Below are 14,147 nucleotides of genomic sequence, written 5' to 3'. Positions count from 1 at the left end.
TCAAGGATGACTTGCCACCCTGTTCTGTGGGTTTGATGTAGTCATCAGCACTCTGCCACAGATGAAACGGGAGGTACTTGACCAGTCAGGCATTTGAATAATTTGCTGGTAAATAGGGTTAGTATAGATGGGCAAAATGGCTGGAATAGACATGATGGGTTGAAGGGCCTGTTTCTGCTGTCCAACTATGACTAATTTGGATGCCCGCTTTACACTATTCCACTGGTAACTACAGATGTTGGAATCTTGAGTAATCAGAGTCTGAAGATTCGCGCTAACATGAAACATCGTCTATCCATGTCCTCTAGATATGCTCTCTGACTCAGACTTACTCTAGAACGTTGTGTTTTATTGAGGCTGAGCTTCCCCCTACTCCCAGAGTATGTTCTTGAATCCTTCCCTAAATGTTTCTCCACTCCGAGAGGTCATAAGGTCATAAGTGATAGGAGTAGAATAAGGCCATTCGGCCCATCAAGTCTACTCCACCATTCAATCATGGCTGATCTATCTCTACCCCCGAACCCCATTCTCCTGCTTTTTCCCCATAACCTCTCACACCTGTACTAATCACGAATCTATCTATCTATCTATGCCTTAAAATACGACCTCCACAGCCTTCTATGGCAAAGAATTCCACAGATTCACCACCCTCTGACTAAAGAAATTTCGCCTCATTTCCGTCCTAATAATGTCCTTTAATTCTGAGGCTATGACCTCTAGTCCAAGACTCTCCCACTAGTGGAAACATCCTCTCCACATCCACTCTACCCAAGCATTTCACTATTCTGTATGTTTCAATGAAGTCCCCCCCTCATTCTTCTAAACATTACAGGCCCAGTGTCAACAAACGCTCATCATAGGTTAACCTGCTCATTCCTGGGATCATTCTTGTAAACCTCCTCTGGACCCTCTCCAGAGCCAGCGCATCCTTCCTCAGATATGGTGCCCAGAATTGCTCACAATATTCCAAATGCGGCCTTACCAGCGCCTTATAGAGCCTCAGCATTACATCCCTGTTTTTGTATACAAGCCCTCTATAAATAAATACCAGCATTGAGTTTGTTTTCTCACCTGGTAATCTTTTCCCAAGACTGAGCTCAGAATGCTTGCATTTGGAGACTGAAGTCAGACATGAGAATAACCTAATTAATGAAAATAGTGTTTCAATGCTGGAGATGTTGACTTGGAGAGGACATTGACATTTGTTCACCCATCCCACCTGTGGACAATCAGGTTTTTTGAGATGTAGCATTGATTTTACCTTTCCAGAGGTTTCAGGTCCATATCTTAGGAAGGCAAGTTTCAAAGAGGCAAGGAAGATGAGGAGCTTCTGTGTTTCAGATCATGACCTTCAAGTACACTGTTGCTCAGATGGCCTTAGGATGTGCTGGTGCACCGGCGACAATGTTGAACCACACAGGCCAGGGAGAATGCTCAAACTCTGCATAGATAGCACTGGAGGTCAGGATTGAACCTGGGTCACTGAAAGTGCAAGGCAGTGCTACCTGTTGCACCATTGTACCAATCCGCTCAACACCACTCCCCTGGCTCCCTGTCCTATCCAACATAGCCCCTCCACACATCCGGCGAGTAGTCCTCACTCAAAGGATGCTCCAAAAGACCAAAAACTCCCCTCACCTGCCAATTCACATGGACATCTTCAACCCACCCACTGCTCGACTTCCATCTAGACGACCAATTTGGAAGAACCCACCACCAGCTGATTTCACCATCCAATCAGCTTGGAAAAGGGAATGGGAGTCCAAGGACGTCCCAAATAAACATCTGGTGTCAGACCCCACCCTACCGGTCCCTGGCACCAATCTCCCAAGGAAGCAGTGGACGACACTGAATAGATTCAGGACTGGACATGGCCCCTGCTTGGCCAGCCTTCACAAATGGGGCAGCAGCCCAACCCCATGGTGTGCTTGTGGAGAGCAGCAAACAATGCAACACATCATTGAAGCATGCCCTCAACAAAGACTCAAAGGAGGACTTGTCACCCTTCATACAGCAGATCAAGAGGCAACTGCTTGGCTAAAGGACTTTGCATTCGCTAAATAAAATCGTGCACCATCCTCCCCATTCCTCTTACTACTATCAGATATTCTGATTAAAACATTGCAGTCAGAATGGAGGCACATTGATGTTTTAAGCATGATTCTCGTTCTTTGTGGCATTCACGTGCAAGATGTTGTCCCAATGTCGGAGCTCCAGTTTCACCTGGTAGAGAGTCAAAGGTTTAGAGCCAATGACGCATCATCCTATCATGCACATCTGACACTACAATAATGTCAGACACATCAGAGGTTTTTGTCAGTCTCCCTACCTGCTTCCACTACCTGCAACCTCCGGCAACCGCCTGCAACCTCCGGGAACCGCACGGAAACCTTGGGTGGGGCACAAAGTCTCCAGAGGTTTCCGTTCAGGTTTCCTAAGTGGGATAGGGGCATAAGTGGGACAGGGGCATTTAGGTTTTCTCTGGGTGATATTGGATTTTGTGTGTTGAATGCCTAAAACAAAGACACTAATCTGTCTGATTTCTAAATTAGTGGCATTCTCAAATGATATTGATATTTTAAGCTTCCTAATGGCCAGGTTTCCATCATGCTTCATAAAATTCAATACAATTATCCATAACTATGGGTCCAGAGGATATGGATTTCAGTGAGCGGAGTGGGGGGGGGGGGCATATTTAATGGAAGCCTGAAGGGTACCTATTTTACACAAAGGTGGTGGGTGTATGGAATGAGCTGCCGAAGGAGGTAATTGATGCAGGTATTATTGCAATATTTAAGAAACATTTAGATAGGTACCTGGACATGGTAGGTCTGGAGGAATATGGACCAAAATGGTGAAATTAATTGTCACAGAAGGCTGTGGAGGCCAAATCAGTGGATATTTTTTTAAGTCAGAGAGATAGATTCTTGATTAGTACAGGGGTTATGGGGAGAAGGCAGGAGAATGGTGCTAGGAGGGAGAGATAGAACAGCCATGATTGAATGGCGGAGTAGACTTGATGGGCCGAATGGCCTAATTCTACTCCTATCACATGACTTATGACCTTAACAACAGTCAGGTGGGACTAGATTAGATGGGGACATGTTGGTCAGCGTGGGCAAGATGGGCCGAAGGGCCAGTTTCCACGCTGTATGACTCTAGGACTCCATTAACTAATTCCTCATTGTTCACTCATCCATTATTCCAGTGCTCACTGGTTTGAATTTTCTCCTAATTCATTCCCACAACTCACATTAAACAAAAGCATCTTCCTGTTTACAGTAATTAATGGTTTCTCGCCAACATGACTCTACCACCATTTCCAACCTTTTAAATGCTTCATGTTCATCTTACTCGGGGTATTTCTGCTTCCACAGCTCTTTGTCTGGCTATTAGTAACTGTGCCTTCATCCATGCAGATCCTGCAATTTGAAATTTCCACCCCAAATCTCTTTGGCTATCACCTTACCATTCCTTTCTGCTCTTTTTTAGACCATCTTTAAAACATGTTTTTGTCTTGTTGTTTAAGAAATAGCAACCGGGTTCCTTAGGCATATGTCAATAGGCTGAGTTCAATAGCATGTCTTGACCCCTGAAGTCATTTATCATTTTCAAAATGACATGAACGGTTTTATCCCCTGCGCCAAAATGACCATCACTTCCTCGCCAGAGTAACTTGAGGACAGGAAAAAGATCCACAACATGTAAAAGTGAACAAGTGAGTCTGAAGAAGGGTCCCGACCCGAAAAGTCACTTATCCATGTTCTCCAGAGATGCTGCCTGGCCCGCTTGGGCCAGCACTTTGTGTCTTTTTATGGGAATGTGGCCTCCTGATACTTTCATATCCTAATTAGGGTGTTTCCCAAGCCCTGGATAAAATTCTGCATTAAAACTGTAAGAGACTGGCAATTATTATCAGCAAAGTGTTAGTATGGTGGCGCAGTGGTGGAGTTGCTGCTTAACATCGCCAGAGACGTAGAAATATACAAAATAGGTGCAGGATTCGGCCATTCGGCCCTTCGAGCCTGCACCGCCATTCAATATGATCATGGCTGATCATCCAACTCAGTATCCTGTACCTGCCTTCTCTCCATACCCTTTAGCCACAAGGGCCACATCTAACTCCCTCTTAAATATAGCCCCGGGTTCAATCCTTACTATGGGTGCTGTCAGTACAATGTGAGTACATTCTCCCTGTGACCGCGTGGGTTTTCTCCGGGCTCCAGTTTCCTCCCATATTCCAAAGACGTGCAGTTTGTAAATTAATTGACTCCTAGTGTGTAGGATGACAGATGGCACAATAGGCTAAGTGTTCGGCTGGCAACCGGAAGGTAGCTGGTTCGAATCCCGCTTGGAGTGCATACTGTCGTTGTGTCCTTGGGCAAGACACTTCACCCACCTTTGCCTGTGTGTGTCCTTGGGCAAGACACTTCACCCACCTTTGCCTGTCTGTATGGAAGTAATTGTGTGAAGCACTTTGGGGTCAATGCAAGTTGACTAAAAATGTGCTATATAAATAAAGACATTATTATTATAGGATAGAACTAGTGTAAAGGTGATTGTTGGTAGGCGCGGACTCAGTGGGCCAGTGTATCTCTAAACTAAGCAAGACTAAACATTGAATACTAAACATGATTGAAATAGCTGTGATATAAGCAAGCTCGCTAATTCAATCAGTTGTATTTTTAAAATATGAAATAATTATAAATGCCCGTAAAAAAAGTCAGGTAATAGACACATAAATAAGGTTCAAATCTTGGATACTAAAGGGCCAACTAGCTAGCCAAAGTTCCTACTTCATAAAGCTGATATTTTCTATGATATGCTATTAAGAAATCGTTTCAGTTTATAGAGTTATGGGAAGTGGAAATGACATGGTGTCATCTGATTGAGCATGGATTGATTGATACAGCATGGAAACATGCCCTTCGGCACACCCAGTCTGTGCGGACCAGTGATCCCCGTACATTAGCACTATCCTACACATTAGGAATAATTTTATCAAAGCCAATTAACCTGTACATCTTTGGAGTGTGGGGGGAAACTGGAGCACCCGGAGAAAACCCAGGGAGAACATACAAACTCCACACAGACAGCTTCCGTGGTCAGGATCGAACCCAGGTCTCTGGCAATGTAAGGCAGCAACTCTAATGCTACACCACTGTGCCACTCGTCAATGAATCAACTCCAGGCAGAACGGAATAATCTTGTCAGTCAACAATTATATGTTTCGATGTTTGTGCCTCTGGAGGTTGTGTTGATGGGTGAGTTGGGGAGATCTACTTTGGGAGGTTGGGATCTATGGTTGAGGTCATAAAGTGAGCAAGAAACAGGTCCTCTGGCCCAATTTGCCCATGCCACCCAAATTGCCCATCTGAGCTAATCTTATTTACCCGCATTTGGCCCGTATTCCTCTCAGCATTTTCTATCCATGTACAGTACATGTCCAAATGTGTTTTTAAATATTGTAATTGAACCAGCCTCTACCACTGCCTCTGGCAGCTTATTCCACATATTCAACACCTTCAGTGTGAAATAGCTGCCCTCGTGTCCCCTTTCAAGTTTTCTTCTCTCACCTTAAACCTATGTCCATCTCTTTAAGACTCCCCTACCCAAGAAGCCCAAGACCATCCATCTAACCTTTGCCCCTCATGTTTTTATATACCTCCATATGGTCTCTCCCCAGCCTTCTACACTCCAGGGGGAGAAACCCTCCCCATCCAGACGCTCACTCAGAATCGCCCTTGTGAATCTTTTCTGCACTCTATCCAGCTTAAAAATCAGATGACCAGATCTGCACATAATACTCCAATGTGCAGTCTCACCAATGTCTTACACAGCTGTAAGATGATTTCTTAACTCTTGTACTCAATGCCCTGACCGATGAAGGAAAGCATGCCAAATGTCTTTCCATCACCCCGTCTACCTGTGTTGCCACTTTCATGGAACTGTGTACTGTACCTCTAGGTCTTTATGGGAATTTCAATGAGGCCTCACCTGGTATATCTTACCTTGAGAATGATATGGTGACATTGGAGATAGTGCAAAATCACCAAGAGAGACTAAATAGTTTGAGCATTGTTGTTCCTGCAGTTTAGTAGAATGAGGGGAAATCTTATTTGACTTATGAGGTCCAAAGGGGGTTTGACAGGGTAGATTGCTCTAGTATATTTGATTGTAAGTGGGACAGTCTTGAATAATGGGGTGTAACTCTAAACAAGAAGCCAACCCTTTAAAACAGAGGCATATAGAAGTTTCTTCTCTCAGAGTGTGGTGAGTTTCTGGAATTCTGTGCCTGGGCAGGGGATGGGAGCTGGATCATTTAAAGTTGAGGTAGACACATACTTGACAAATTGAGAAAGGGTGGAGGGGGGGGGGGGGGGGGGGGGTGAAGAATTGTCACAAAAGAGGAGTTGAGTAACAATCAGCCACAATCATATTGAATGGTGTTTTCTCTGAATTCACAAATAACCTACTTTTGTTCCTATTTCCTTGGGTTCTTGTGTCTGCAAAATGCAGTTAAAGTTTATTTGAGTATAATTTCCCCTTTTATTTTAATGACTGGAAGTTCAGAGCTAACACCTCAGAATGTAAAGATACACCTGGTCCAATTGCAAGACCAGGCCAAAGTGACATGCTGCCATTGAACTGGACAAGTTCACAATGAGTTAAATCTCCTCTTCTTGACTGTGCTTTGCTTTTAGAGATTCTTCAGCTCTACTGTGGTATCATGTGAGTCTTTACCTGCACACTCATGATGTGCCAACTTGATAAATATACTGTATTTGTGGAGCTTTTACTTTTCATCAATGTTCATGTCGCGGCCAAAATCCAAAGAAAGTTCCAATGGGAGATAATGGTTGAAACCACAGCACTTTCCATTGGCATTGGGAACCCTGCACAATGATCCATACAGTCATCGAGCATAGAAACGGTACCTTTGGCCCAACTTGCCCTATACAGACCAAGGTTTCCCATCTTTGCTTGTTCCACCTGCCCACATCAGCCACATATCCCTCTGAACCCTAGCTATTTATGTACCTATCCAAATGACTTTTTAAAGTTTTTATCGTACATGCCTTAACTACCTCCTCTGGCAGCTCATTCCATATACACTCTTTGTGAAAAAAAGTGCCTCTCCAGTTCATAGAAAATAGGTGCAGGAGGAGGCCATTCGGCCCTTCGAGCCAGCACCGCCATTCATTGTGATCATCATGGCTGATCGTCCCCAATCAATAACCCGTGCCTGCCTTCTCCCCATATCCCTTGATTCCACTAGCCCCTAGAGCTCTATCTAACTCTCTCTTAAATCCATCCAGTGACTTGGCCTCCACTGCCCTCTGTGGCAGGGAATTCCACAAATTCACAACTCTCTGGATGAAAACGTTTTTCTCACCTCAGTCTTAAATGGCCTCCCCTTTATTTTAAGACTGTGGCCCCTGGTTCTGGACTCGCCCAACATTGGGAACATTTTTCCTGCATCTAGCTTGTCCAGTCCTTTTATAATTTTATATGTTTCTAAAAGATACCCCCTCATCCTTCTAAACTCCAGTGAATACAAGCCTAGTCTTTTCAATCGTTCCTCACATGACAGTCCCGCCATTCCAGGGATCAATCCCGTGAACCTACGCTGCACTGCCTCAATCACAAGGATGTCCTTCCTTAGATTAGGAGACCAAAACTGTACACAATACTCCAGATGTGGTCTCCCCAGAGCCCCATAGAACTGCAGAAGGACCTCTTTACTCCTATACTGAAACCCTCTTGTTATATTAAATCTTTCCCCTCTCACCCTAAGCCTATATCCTCTGGTTCTTGATTCCCCTATTCTGGGTTTAAAGATTCTGCATGCACCTTATTTATCCTACTCATGATTTTTTATCAATTATAGGGGGGTTTTCAAAGCTTAATGGTATATAACAATTTACTCATTTAGTAATAATTATTGCTTAGTTGGTTGTTCTGCATTCAATCTTAACTCCAGGTGAAAGTTTATTTTTAAACTTACAGTAATAAAATAAACGTAAAAAATATCTCCGTATATACAAACACAACAGTGCAAATTGTCATTTCCTTGCAACGATCAATGCAAACAATAATAGCGACCGCATCCGTTGTAGCTACAATTGAACTGGAGGAGCTGAGAGCCGGGAGTTCAGTTGGATTCTCCGTTTTTGTTGTCACGATATCACTTTCAGAAGACAGCCTTTCCGCTTTGAAGCCGATCCATCTCCTCCCCTGACTCCCCTCACTGTTTCCAAAACATCTCCGTTGTTTCCGGAGCATTTTCCGATTCTAGGTCAAGGGAAAAGATAGGATCCTCCTGCTCCTCCTCCTCCTCCAACTCCTCTTCCGTATCCGAATCGTCGTTGTAAAAGTGCATGGTTGCCTGAACAGGGAAACTGGACAGAACCTTTTCTCCCATCATATGCAAGTAGTGATCGGCCTTGGATCGGGGTAGGTACAATCTAGGGAGTGAAACACGAAGAAACGATAAACCAACTGATTCAGAATCAGTCGAGACATGGTTTACATAAATAAATAAATGTACACCGACATACCTGCACACCTACACAGCTATACATGTGTGTGTGAGAGAGAGTATGTGTATATAGCCACACACTGAACTTTATTATATTGTTTACAGTCGACTACGTTTACATATTCTGTTGTGCTGCTGCAAGTAAGAATTACATTGTTCTATCGGGGACATACGACAATAAAACACTTTTGGCGACTCTTGACTTGAGATAAATATATTAGAATGTATACATGTTTTTACGAGAGAGTTAGAGCTTTTAGGGCTATCGAAATCAAGGGATATGGGGAGAAAGTGGGAACGGGGTACTGATTTTGGATGATCAGCCGTGATCATATTGAATAGCGGTGCTGGCTCAAAGGGCCGAATGGCCGACTCCTGCACCTCTTTTCTATGTTTCCATGTTTCTACCCAAAAAGTCTCCTATCCATGTTCTCCAGAGTTGATGCCTGATCTGCTGGGTTACTCCAGCCCTTTGTGTCCTGTCAATATTAGAACAATGCATTCAATTATTTTAATATTGAATGCATTATAACATCCTGGGGGAGGTAGATTGAATGCATAATCATTTAATCAGAGTATGTGGGTGTGTGTGTGTGGGGGAGGGGGGGGGGTCAGAAAACAGAGAACGTAAGGTTTAAGATAAGAGGGGCAAGATTTAATAGGAATCCGATGAGCAACTTTTCTTCACACAGTGTGGTGGGTATATGGAACGAGCTGCCAGAGGAGGTAGACACGAGTGGTGGAGTAATTCAGCAGACCAGGAAGCATCTCCAGAGAAAAGAATTTCTGTGTAAACCAGCATCTGCAGTTCCTTCATACCCCAAAAGAAATAGGTGACGTTTCGGGTAGTTGAGGCAAGTACTATAACAACATTTTAAAAACATTTGGACAGGTACGTAGATAGGAAATGGTTTAGAAGGATATGGGCCAAACGCGGGCACGAGGGACTAGGACTAGTATAAATTGGGGCATCTTGGTCACGTGCATGGACAAGTTGGGCCGAAGAGTCTGTTTCCGAGCTGTTTGACTCTATGACTGTATTCTAATAATTAACAAACGCTGTAATTTTATTGACGCCATAAATGTAAAAATGCAATAAATGTAGACGTTTTTGTCTTAATTCGCCAGGTTACCAACTACTGAAAATGACCTTGTAAAATAAAGATTGCGGGACAAAACTCGGCAGCGGAGCCGGGAATGGCTGTTGCTCACCTGACTGGGTGTTTAAATCCCAAGGATTGCTTGCTCCCCGAACCATCGCCGTCTGAAGCAAACTGCGAAGTAAAATAATTTATTTTATAAATGTAACATGAAAAAATATCATAGAGCATTGCACATTATCATAGCCACCAATCTAAAACGCAAAGCAAAATCAGCCTCGCGTCAGATTTTTTTAAAGCCATGGTCGATTCTATTCAAGGCTGCAAACCAGTGTCTTCCTGATACAATGAATTGTGGCTGGATCACAGCCGAGTTTGCAATTTAGTCTGAAGAAGGGTCTCGACCCGAAACGTTGCCCGTTCCTTCTCTCTAGAGATGTTGCCTGTCCCGCTGAGTTACTCCAGCATTTTGTGTCTATTTGCAATTTAACAGATTGCTGTTTGACTGTGTAACATTTGCACTCGGTTGTGCTTTAATCTTGCTTTCCTTAAAATCTCCCTTGGTTCGTGGAGTGGTGGAAATCGCTGATCTTTTTGCAGACCCCTCCACAGTCCTGCCTCATCCTCTTCCCTATGCTCCACACGTTCCACCTGCACCGCCATGGTCTCCAGGGTTGCATCCCAAAAACCCTTCAGTCTAATCAAAATCGTTCTCAAAACCCGACCTCAGCCCATGCCTGAGGCACTTCAAGTCAAGTCAAGAGGGTTTGTTGTCATGTGTCCCAGATAGAACAATGACATTATTGCACCTCCGTAAATTGTTCCGAACCCTCCATGTCAGTGGCATGAAATGTTTTAGTAGATCCGTTTAGCAAAATAGTATAAAACAAATCAGATAATCTGATTAACACACCGCCTATCCACACACAAAAAAAGATGGGTATACATAATCATAGTTAAAAACAAAAATGCCACATATATACTGTGGGAAAATGTATCTAAGAAAAATTGAGGTTAAAAAAAAGAACTTGGTCATCTTAACCTCTCTCATCTGAGCACATCAGCTGTGTCTCAATTGATAGCAATTTTACTTCTGACCATACACCCATGGGTTCAGTCTCATTTCTGACATCTGATCTTTCGCAAACTTGTATATGACTGTGGGAGTACTGAACTACTAGATAAGATTCAACCACTAGCTCTAGGGGCTTGTGGAGTCAAGGGATATGGGGAGAAGGCAGATACGGGTTATTGATAGGGGACGATCAGCCATGATCGCAATGAACGGCGGTGCTGGCTCGAGGGGCCGAATGGCTTAATCCTGCACCTATTTTCTATGTTTCTATGTAACCACCATTTTTACTATTTCAAGAAGATATCAAGGATTCAATAGCACTATTTTCTAGAAGAGGATTACCCCGTATGACATGTCCAATATGAGTCTATCCCTTGCAATACTATGTGTAGGAGCTTATTGTGTGCTTATTGTCTGCAGCATTTCCCATGTTACAGCAGTGACAGACTTGAATGGCTTTAGAGTATTTCATAATATCCAGGTCATGAAAGGTTCCACATAAACAGGTCTTCTATTTCTCTTCTATTTCTAAAATGAAAGCTCTATTGGAACAATACACTTTCCTGCAAGAGGCAAAAATTCCTGGGTACATTTGTTGAGCAGGGCTGTAAAATTCGAATCTATTCCGAGAAAGAAAGTTCCAGGTCCGGCTTCGCTTATTTTTTGAACCCATTTATTTTCTGAAATTCAAGAATATGTTCCTTCTTGCAGAAACGCATCCAACTTTCTTTAGAGCATTTGCAGACAATCCACACCTAGCTCACAAAGTGATCTCATTCCAGTGGTTAGTACCTTTCCACACAACCCCCCCCCCCCCCCCCCCCCTGGCATCGAACCTAAATCGGTGTCTTTATAACTTACTCAAAATTTCTGTTATACACCCTATCCATTCAGAAATTAGATTGAGTTGTCATTTTAAGAACTCAGTGAAATTCTCCAAACTTTATGTATACATATTTTGCAAAATGAATACAGGAGCTGAAAATACAATTAAACAATGTTCCTGTGCACAATATTCTCAAGACAATTGGAGCAAAATCACTTAAAAGTGGGGAGCATCCTTGATTTTTTAAAATATAATTATCCTAGCAGTACATCCCCAATCCCATTTTCCTCTAGAACACTGGGATCGACCATCATTCATCCATGAACTGTAACCTCACATGTTTCTGTTGCTCGGCAACTTTGAGTTTACAACCCTTTATGCTGCGAGCATGTTTGCAATTACTACCCTTGCCAAATGAATCATCCAGCACTTGTTTATATTGAAAGACACCTGCTAAGCACAGATTGAGCTCCTCGCAATACCTCGGTCCACATGGTTCAAATTTGTTCTAAATCCTAGTTTCAGGCTATTACACATATTTCTAACACTAATGAACGTGATTGCGGATCATTTCCCAATGGCTTTGTCAGACCATTAAAATAGTGAAGAGGAATGCTCGTTATAAAACTGATCCTCAGGAGACTCCGGCATTAATTGGCCCTCGCATAACGCTATCGCTATTAATAACTCACCGCAATGCAACTCATTTATTACCCAAACTACGACCCGTGGTTCAATCCCGTGCAATTCCACTGAGCTCATTTTTGGATGGTATTTTCTGAACGACTACCTGACCTAACTCAGCGCCTACGGCCATCGGATAAATCCGTAAATTCTTCCAAATAGTCAACCGAGTTGTCGAGACATTCTCCCCAAGAGGAAATGTTGAGGCCAATTGTTTTACGCATTATACACGCTGGTTATTCACGGTTTGGAGCAACCGCCTAAAATGTCAAAAACATTCAACAATACAATGAAAATATATACAAAAACTATTTATAAGCATCCGACAGAAACTGGTGGGTTTTCTCGGGGTAAGAAACGTAGAAAAGGTTGAATCAGTATAAATAACAATAAATGACATAATAAGTTTGTGAAAGTGAACTTATGTCTGAAGTTATGATGAAACAATCTTTTCTAAGATACTGACAAAACCCGGTGTTTTTTTTAACTCTTTTTGTTTTTATTCCGGAGTCGACTGTCCGTGTGGTGTTGAGGATGTGGGGAAACGCGTAAAGAGAGGTAAACAGATGGTGAAGCGAACAATCATGTCTTTAGACAGACACAACATTCTGGAGTAACTCAGCGGGACAGGCAGCATCTCTGGAGAGAAGGAATGGGTGACGTTTCTGAAGAAGGGTCTCGATCCGAAACATCGCCCATCCCTTCTCTCCAGAGATGCTGCTTGTCCCGCTGAGTTACTCCAGCTTTTTGTGTCTATCTACGGTTTAAACCAGCAGCTGCAATCACTTCCTTACCGGGCTCCGTCTGTGGTTTTCCGAGTCTCTCGCTGTCATTACCCAGGGCCTCCATAAGGCAGAGGTACTGTACACAAAGGAGGTGAAAAATAAATTAATCCGGAAAAGAAACACAAAGTCTTAATGCCAGTTTGCACAGCACATCGTCTCATGATTAGCAACATTAGGACAACACACGCAGATAATGGAAACAGCCGAATTTGCTATTTGTTAAAGTTAATTAAAACGGTATTAACATGACCCTCAGTTTTGTTTTGTTTTTCACTTTATGAATTCTAGAACAATTGTAATCGCTTTATTGCTAAACATAAATTGGCTGTTGCCACTTTAACATTTACGCCGGCATTCGGCCGAGGGGGTTGGTCAAAGTTTTGTTTTAAAATGGGGAGTTTTCTGTACGGCGACTGCTTTCTAGTGCAATGGAGAGCGGTACCTCCTTACCTCTGAGCCTGGCCCGCGTTCCCTGCTTCCGCCTGCCTCTCTCTGCAGTAGCGGCAGCTCAATGCTGTCTTGGCCCGGACATAATAAAGTGCAGATTCCATGATATCACCGCTGAGCTAGTCAGTCGAGTAACAAAGTGACATCCTCTCGCCGATGCCCCGGGTCTTTTAAACAGCACAAACAAACCCACCCCAGGGGCTGGAGGGCGTGAGTTTCCATTTGTCACGTTACAGCATCTCTGCAGTAGCGCCTGGGATTCTGGCGGAGCTGTTTAGCTGAAGCGTTTTGATGTAGATACACCATGTGCGTCCCTACACATTCCACTCCACAAGTCGCAGCTAATTCCACAAAGTTTATCTGAAACGCATTCTTATTCTGGCAGACACAAGGTGCCGGAGTAACTTATTCTCACTATTCTTATTCTGAGAATTTAATTGGCAGAGTCAGACATTCCCCCTAACATGTGTAAGAAAGAACTGTAGATAATAATAATAATAATAATAATGGATGGGATTTATATAGCGCCTTTCTAATACTCAAGGCGCTTTACATCGCATTATTCATTCACTCCTCAGTCACACTCGGTGGTGGTAAGCTACTTCTGTAGCCACAGCTGCCCTGGGGCAGACTGACGGAAGCGTGGCTGCCATTCTGCGCCTACGGCCCCTCCGACCACCACCAATCA

The 14,147-nt window shown here is 43.4% G+C and overlaps 1 protein-coding gene across 1 annotated transcript; it reads right to left on the bottom strand.

The window, feature by feature from the left end:
- Positions 1-7,963: 7,963 nt before the first annotated feature.
- ripply3 (ripply transcriptional repressor 3) lies at positions 7,964-13,732 on the bottom strand. The gene is made up of 4 exons (XM_033032448.1): positions 13,463-13,732; positions 13,022-13,088; positions 9,755-9,816; positions 7,964-8,468 (listed from the first exon to the last, which is right to left on the bottom strand). The coding sequence occupies exons 1-4, from the start codon at positions 13,561-13,563 to the stop codon at positions 8,249-8,251; spliced, it is 450 nt and encodes a 149-aa protein (XP_032888339.1). The 5' UTR covers positions 13,564-13,732; the 3' UTR covers positions 7,964-8,248.
- Positions 13,733-14,147: the final 415 nt, after the last annotated feature.

Source organism: Amblyraja radiata, chromosome 14, assembly GCF_010909765.2.
Source record: "Amblyraja radiata isolate CabotCenter1 chromosome 14, sAmbRad1.1.pri, whole genome shotgun sequence".
NCBI lineage: Eukaryota > Metazoa > Chordata > Chondrichthyes > Rajiformes > Rajidae > Amblyraja > Amblyraja radiata.
This window is presented reverse-complemented; position numbering and strand designations above follow the sequence as displayed.

Bases quoted from the DNA above. Each gene is read 5' to 3' on its own strand.
- ripply3 (XM_033032448.1), bottom strand. From the start codon at position 13,563: ATGGAATCTGCACTTTATTATGTCCGGGCCAAGACAGCATTGAGCTGC. The intron at 13,089-13,462 runs GTAAGGAGGTAC...CTTTGTGTACAG, and splicing joins AACGCGGGCCAGGCTCAGAG to TACCTCTGCCTTATGGAGGC. The intron at 9,817-13,021 runs GTAAGGAAGTGA...TTTACTTCGCAG, and splicing joins AAAACCACAGACGGAGCCCG to TTTGCTTCAGACGGCGATGG.